Raw genomic sequence first — 8,396 nt, forward strand, 5'->3', positions numbered from 1 at the left:
AAGTTAAAATGTATTAACATTAATTAGTTTAATTTAGTGATTCACCTGCATAACAACTAGAGGGGGCCTGACACTTTGAGAACCATGGCTTTAAACAATCCTTTTTTTTTTTTTTTTTTCATTTTCATTAATTCATTAAAATTATATTATTTAAATAACGACATTTGCACTTATATGTTGCAGAAAACACTTTGAAACTATTATAAGAATACAAACATATATAACACACCTAATGCATGGGATTCATATCAGGAAAATATGGGAAAATCTCTAAAAGACAGACATTAACACATAACTCACCAGTAACACATTAGGTGAGCATCTAACTTGATCAGCTGTGATAAAGCAATGCAAAAATAGACACACGGGTATTTATTTATCTGCAGGTTACATGTCCTTTTAACTACCCATTTGTAAACTCTGGTAATACTTTACTATTTTCAAAAGATAATAAAGATAAAGTTAGCGATTTTCTTACCTCATTTTGACAGGATGTTTTCAGGACCTCGCAGAACACCTGACCCTTCTTGTGTTCACAGTTTTTGTTCTCCATTGACATGTCACGACTCAAATTCGCTCGAAATAAATAAAAAATGTACAGGCAAATATGAAATAATTCGGGACCGACCGAGCAGTAAATTATAACGAGCAGCAGCTCACAGTCAGCCGCCTCACTCACAGAAAGACGACAATAACGGTCATATTTTTAAATGTAGAAAAGCGCGAACCGATTCTTTGTCCAGTTTCCTGAATGACAGCCAGATTAACCAATCATGATAGAAGTAATAAAATAAAACTACCAATGGGAGTTGTTTCAGTGTGATAAAGCAGCGAAATGTATAGTTTTATTGTTGTTAATGATAATAATATTTAACATATACCTTCAGATTTTAGAATAGGTATCATGACTAAAATATTTTTAAATGCTATTAAAATAATAATTAATTTAAATAATTTAATATAAATAATTTAAAAGCTTGTTAACCTTTTTCTACCATTTAGCATTAACCATTTTTAACGTTGTTTCATTAAAGGGCACCTATTATGCCCCTTTTTACAAGATATAATAATGGTCTTGGGTGTCCCCAGAATGTATTTGTGAAGTTTCAGCACAAAATACCCCACAGTTAATTTATTATAACCATTTGAAAATGTCATTTTTGGGGCCTGTTTTAAAAAGAGCTGTTTTGGTGTGTACCACCTTAAATATAAATGAGCTGCATATCCCCGCCCTGCCTTTGGATGAGGGCGTAACTGGCACACCTATTACAATGAGCGATCGGTATCGGTAGAAGCAGAATGGCTGAGAGTGGGAGACCCGCTGTTTTGTATGGCATTCAGCCGTATATGTTTGAACCAGAATCAGACCCAGATGATGAAGAGACTCCGGCAGAAGAAACACAAATGAGAATGGAGCAGGACGTCTCTGAATGGTTGTTTGATACATTTATGTACTTATATTTTAATCGCGTCCCCTTTGCAATTATGGATGTGCAACACGCACTGTGATAACGTTCGCGCAATTTTTTTAAACTACAAACACAAATACTGTGATAACGTTTGCTAAGTACAAACGAAATTATATTTATGCGAGGGAACGATTGCGTCATGTTGACATTACTTGTCGTACAGGTGTTTATGTGGCAAATGTGAGAAGATGGCTACAGAACCAGAAAATATATGCTGCAGGGAGATAGAACAGGTATTAATTTATTTACATTTGTAATTGTTGCAAAAAATAATAAGTGACATAAAACTGTCATACGCTATTTGTTGTATCAAAGGTTACAAGACGGATGCAACAACTTGAAGTCACTCCATCATGTATGGTAGACCATCCCGGAATGGATCCAGTTTGTTTAAATGTGTTTTCGTTACAAAACGCTTTTAACATTTACAGGGCTGACTATGGTCCCCTGCGACTTCGTGGAGTACAACAGTGAGTGTTAATGATTAGCACATTTAAGAAAAAATGTCAATTTCTTCTAAATATTACAAATGTTTTTATGAATTTTTGATGAATTAATTTTTAGTCTAATATTTTCCCGGGTTATAAGGAAATTATAGTGAAAACAAAACGTATTATAGCTTTAAATAATTTCACAACAACTTGCATATACATTTTTTTATTAACATTATGTATAAAGACACTGAACTGTACAAATAAGTTTAGAAATTAAATAATTTTAATAAAAGGACATTCCTCCAAAAAAAATTGAACCATGATCAATTAAATATAAAATATTTCAACTCCAGACAACAAATGATAGATATTTGAAAGAAAAAAAAAAACAGAAAAATCCTTGAACCCTGTTTTGAGAACGTGGCTATGTGTGTGTGTGCCTTAGTCGTTACAGATTTTTAGCTTATCGGAGTTTTGTGAGCTGGTGCTGGGGTTTCCTTGGACGAAAAGTTCGAGTTGTGATTCCATCCTGTGTGGTCCTGAGGATTCGAAGAGAGTTTCCTGATGCCCAGGGTAGTTATGTAGGTTTTCGACCACCTATTGATTAAACCGAGATACCCTACTAGAGATGGCCTCCTCCTTCTCTGGCCGGTCATACTCTGCGCACAATGCTGGTGGTATTGGTATCCTCAAAACATCATCCACATATGGTGCAGGATCCACAAAGACTTTATCAAATATGAGGTCCAGCAGGTCATCCACATATCCTGTGCAATATAACATTTTATTTTATTTTAAATTAGTCAAATATTGAGTTTTCTAATAGCTTGTAAGAAATTATGCAAAAAAGATATGTACATTTGTAGTAAATTTGTTAAGTAAACTCATTTTATACATACTGAATGTTGCTTGTGTCTTTACTTCTCTGACCCGGTATTCTCCCTTCTTGGCCTTTGGAAAGGTCACTTTGAACACCGGTCGACCAGCTGCTGTCGTGGCTTGAGGACGCCCGGCATTCTCATTGTAATGTAGTGCAGCCAGGTATAGTCTGTAAGCAATAAATACATTTTCAACATTCAATGTCTACAGTGTATGTAAAAGTAAATGTATTTTTACAACAATAACATTACCTGCACAACATTCCCAGAAATGGAAAAACCACATTTTTTGGTGTAAACCGTAGTATTACACTGTGGAAAACCTCAATAGAAGAAGTCTGATAGTGTGGACTTAGCTTGGCAACATCCTTCACAATTCTCTTGTTGGAGAGAACTTTCTCCAACTTGAGATATGGCAGTGTTCCTAAATTATTGGAAGTGTTACTATAGTATGATATGTAATTTTAAATAAAAAAAGGCAAGCTATATGATCTGTATACATTTTTTAAAAGTAACTATTGCTTCTTTAGCCTACATACCAGCAGCTAGCCACTTTTTTGTGTCTCGACTTCTCCTTGTTCCATGTAGACATGCTGGAAAATTGCTGTCTTCATGTGTGTGCTTATTTTGCATGTGGTTTAGCATAGACATCCATTTAGCCACTTTTTCAGGTCCACTGCTTGATGATGCAGCAGTCCAATAGATGTGGTTTTTTATACTATGCAACCATTTACGTATTTTCTCACAACCCTTTAGCTTGCACACTTTTTCCAGCTGCTTTGCAATTCCTGGAGATTTCAATTAAATACAAACATGACAACACACAATAAGTATAGCAATGTGTCATTACATATAATGTAATGGTGGTGTTTTTTATATATATATATATATATATATATATATATATATATATATATATATACACATACACACACACACAGTATATATATAAATAATCCGCTAACACATAATGATCCGCTAAAACAGTTTCAGTGCAATTATTAGTCTGTAAAAATTTAGAAAATGATATGATGGTAGTAAGGTTATTTACCTTTCTCTATGTGCCAGACATCATAGAATTGGTTGACATTGCGCTCCCTGAGGAATTTTTGTATTTGCGGATGTCGGTCAGTCACAATGCAGTCCAGAGTCACTCCATGAGCATCCAAAAAGTCAAGACCTCTCTTCAAACCTTCCTTTTCCATGTGGTAACTTCCTCCCACTTCATTACTCTGAAAATTGATTAAAATATAATTATTTTTTTGCGTTTAAAATAAAATATTCAAGTTTTCCAGGACATTGAATCAAAGGTTTCTGCTCATTTACCTGGACGAGTTGTACATCAACAACGGTGTTTGTCTCCAGGTCCATCATTGTGTAACTGCCATATTTGGCAGAGTGCCCTTCAAAAACAAAAATACATAATCTCTTATTACACAATGTGCCCTGTCTATAAGATAAAATTCTATATATTTTTTTCTTTATAAAAAAACAATGTAAATGTGTCCCACAATGTACCTGGTGAGTCAGCCCTCATATCTCCTCCAACAATGACCTTTTCCCTTTGAGCCAACAGCTGTAGCATCTCATCCTGCCAGTTTCTCCATTTGTAAACAATAGCAGGCTCAATGCACATTCGTGCATGACGACGAAAGGTGTCGTACTTGAAAAGATGTAACTTCATAGCTGCAAATATCTGACAACACATAGAGAACAGTTGGTAAGCAGTAAATTAATAAATGAATAAACATATTTTTTTTTTACATTACACATTTTTAGTCTCATGTAACTGCAAAGCTATTGATTATTTCATTTACAAATACCTTTTCAATTGTGAAAAATGAAGCACCACTGAGATACACAGCAGCAGAAAGGAAGAAGGTTTCCAGCTGGAGTACTGCCCAAAATCGGCTGACTGTTCCATTTCCGTGAGAACTGACAATGGTGGCAGAGTTGTTCAACACGTAGAAATGTTCCAATCCTTTGTGATCTTATATGACAGCTTCTATGACATAGCGGGCACACATCAAACAGTTCCATGATGCAGGTCTCATAGACAATATATTTACAAATGTTTTGAATAGGGCTGGATTCTTGAGCTCTGAAAAAAAAAACATTAATTTACATAAGCACTACAGAAAAATTAGATATGCTATAATTAAAACAAACATTATTCTAAAATATAATATAAACTTACGACAAGTCTTTTGGCTCTGTTATTGATGTGTCTGCCTCTGCAGGATTAAATGTGACATCAGTCTCTTGTGATGTTAGTATTGAAGAGCATTCCTGCAGGATATCTTCATCTTCCTCAAGGTCCAGACAAGGTCTTTTTGATGAAGTCTTGAGGGGCGTGGAAGACGCAACAGCTGTATGAGAAACTAATTTTGTGCTAACATCAAAACTTGACAATGTTGTCTCTGTCTGGACACCTGGAATATATAATTCAGCAAAGTTTCAGCAAAGATTCACTTTCTCTGTCGTGGCTATTCAATTCAATTCAAATTTATTTGTATAGTACTTTTCACAATACATTGTTTTAAAGCAACTTTACAGAAAATGAATTTCGAAATGTGCATATAAAAATACAATTAGCTATTACAATTATATAATATTATATTGTATACTATATAATATAAATATAGTTAAAAACATAAACATACAGACACTCCTGTGGTGTGTTTGAAGCGTCCTCATTGACAGTTGTGTACCAACACTGCATAGCTTCGATGTTTCTGTCTGCACGCCAATATCCCTCGTTCTACAGCTTCGTGTCGATGTGCTGGCCTTTGTATAAACATAGCAATTTTGATGTCTTGTCTTTACAGAAAACATACACGGTTTTTAATACAATATCTTTAAAAAAATATATACGTGTGGATACACACTTTACAAACAAGGTTTACATTATATACACAGTCAGATTTTCTACGACGACGACAACAACTTTAGACGCATTTGTTATTGAACTGGCTGACATCGACTTAAATGACTATTTTCTAAAAAAACATGAAATACACTTACTTCTTCTGAAGGTGACGTTGCATCGCGAACAGTAGGCAACGATCCAGACTTGAGGATTAACTTTGAAGCAAGACCTGCTTTGAATTGACCCTCGTTCTCAAAACAGTCAGTCAAAAAATGATTCGCGCAAACATAAACGTATTTTGGAATTTTGAGTGGCGCCTTTCCTTCATAAATAAAATCCATCCACTGCGTTTTCAGTGGCTCTGATGTCGGAAGTAAGTGAAAACTACTATGTTCATTATTACATCCCACAACAGAACACTTATGTTTCTTAGGAGACATTACCGGCTGTCGTTGAAACAATGGAGGATGGTGTACAGATCACGGAGGGCGGGCTCTATGCCAAAACCAGATTGTCAATCAAACCACGTCGGTGGGGCTTAGCTCAATTCTACGTCACAGTGAGAGCAGTCTTAGAACAGGGCGTTTTGAGACAGTGCTCATGAATTATTGAGATTGTAAAAAAAACACTAGGTGGATTTTTATCATGCTAGGGTGGTTTTGCTCACACACTGCCAACACACATGTATGGTCAAACACCATGTAAAAGTGAATTTTGCATAATAGGTGCCCTTTAAAACAACTGACCTTATTTCAACCATATTTCAATGTTGAAAGTTGGTCATGTGCTGGAAGTTTTTCAACAGTTCATCTTTAAACGTTGAATCAACGTTGTTTCAACGTTGAAACCACAACTGACCTTATTTCAACCATATTTCAACATTGAAAGTTGGTCATGTGCTGGATGTTTTTCTACCATTCAGCTTTAAACGTTGAATCAACGTTGTTTCAACGTTGAAACCACAACTGACCTTATTTCAACCATATTTCAACGTTGAAGGTCGGTCATGTGCCGGCTGGGCATCGTCTTGCAGCTAAAACACTTCGATGTATTTGATACGTATTACAAGTAATATCATTATATAGGGGGGCATAAACACTTTTACGTTATACATGATCTAATATCCAGATATACTCACCACAGTTTGAGCTGTAAGTGCACCGCAGGCCGCCTGATAAACTGATGCCTGCCGATCCAAAAAAGACCGCCAAGTAGTCGCAAAATGGCGCAATAGCGCGATGTCACCGTGTTGCATTATGTTTGGGCGTGGGATTATGGGGGGGGGGGGTGGCAAAAAAAAAAAAAAAAAAGACAAATAATAATCATAATAATAATACAAATCCAAATAAAATAAACAATAATATACTTTAAATTAACTTGTATTATTCTGTAGTGCTTATTCACAAAATCCATACACAGAAAAAGTTTAAGCATATTCATCATTGATGGATGAGATCAACATTTAAATATGAAATTTGTAATTTTAAATTTTTAACTAGAATGTACTTTAAATATGAAAAATGCAAGTAAGAAGCAGCAATCAATCTGATCAATTATTTTATATATTAAAAAAAACATATATAAGAACAGACTAAATTATAGCAAAGGAATTAGACATTTATATTGCATAATTATAAGACTGTACAATAAACAGTAATGCTTGCATTGTCTGCATGCACTCACTTTACTTTCCAACACAAAGATCAACAAGTTTATGTTTTGATAAACAATGTTTCCAGACCAGAATTAAGTAAGCAATACTGTTTTGATCCTCCTAAATATGTCTTAAAATGTTTGAGAGTGTTTGAATTGCATTATATTGCAAAAAAGATTGTGTCACGGGCCAGCAAAGAAAGAACAGGGTCTGGGTCCAAATGCAGGGAAGATTAACTTTAACCCTCTGGAGTCTAAGAACAAAAAAGCCAACACGGCAAAAACAAAACCAAGATGCAAAAAAACACGAGAACCAGTAACACTTACAAGACGTTGAGGTGACAAGGTGGGGCGGGGTCAGAAAAGAGACAGGACAAAAGCACATGGCACCAAACAAACACAACACTCACAGAAGACTGTGACAGAAAGACAGAAAACTGTGACAGATTGGATATCAATTTATATAAACTGTTATGGTTCATGAATGGTCATGGGTCAAATTAAAGTCATAACACTTTATTTTCATAGTCCCTTTTGAATATTCTATTGACAATATAAGTATTGCACTTACATGTCAACTAACTCTCATTATAGTACTAATAGACTGTCTGCTTAATTTCTAATTCTGATGCTCTCCCAGAATATGTTTGACTGACTACAAGTAACTTTGCAAGTACATCAACTTATTCTAACACTCTAATGAAAGCACGTACAGTCGTGGCCCAAAATACTGGCACCCTTTGTAAAAGTGACCAAAGAAGGTTGTGAAAATTCATTGTTAATCCTTTTGATATTTTATTTAAAAACATATTCACAAAAATGTATCCTTTCATTGGATAATAAGAAATGAATTTTTTTTCTCAAATGCTCATTGGACACAATTATTGGCCCCTCTAGAAATTTTTATGAGTAAAATATCTCTGAAGTATATTCCCATTCAAATTCACAATTTTGAGCACTCAAGCTTGATTATAAACATGAAATTATCCAGCTATGGCTATGGCTACCTGTTTCACAGAAATATAAAGAGGAGGGAAAACAAAGCCCAAATTCCCTTAATCATTCATCACAATGAGAAAAACCAAAGAATGTA

At 34.9% G+C, this 8,396-nt stretch overlaps 1 protein-coding gene across 1 annotated transcript; it reads right to left on the reverse strand.

Moving 5' to 3' along the window:
- Positions 1–2,241: 2,241 nt before the first annotated feature.
- Positions 2,242–4,764, reverse strand: LOC113060242 (uncharacterized). The gene is made up of 8 exons (XM_026229166.1): positions 4,605–4,764; positions 4,300–4,477; positions 4,108–4,184; positions 3,833–4,013; positions 3,321–3,569; positions 3,034–3,205; positions 2,803–2,951; positions 2,242–2,670 (listed from the first exon to the last, which is right to left on the reverse strand). Exons 2-8 carry the CDS (start codon positions 4,463–4,465, stop codon positions 2,501–2,503), a joined length of 1,164 nt encoding a protein of 387 aa, XP_026084951.1. The 5' UTR covers positions 4,466–4,477; positions 4,605–4,764; the 3' UTR covers positions 2,242–2,500.
- Between the last annotated feature and the right edge of the window lie 3,632 nt (positions 4,765–8,396).

This window comes from Carassius auratus, chromosome 41 (genome assembly GCF_003368295.1).
Source record: "Carassius auratus strain Wakin chromosome 41, ASM336829v1, whole genome shotgun sequence".
Classification (NCBI taxonomy): Eukaryota; Metazoa; Chordata; class Actinopteri; order Cypriniformes; family Cyprinidae; genus Carassius; species Carassius auratus.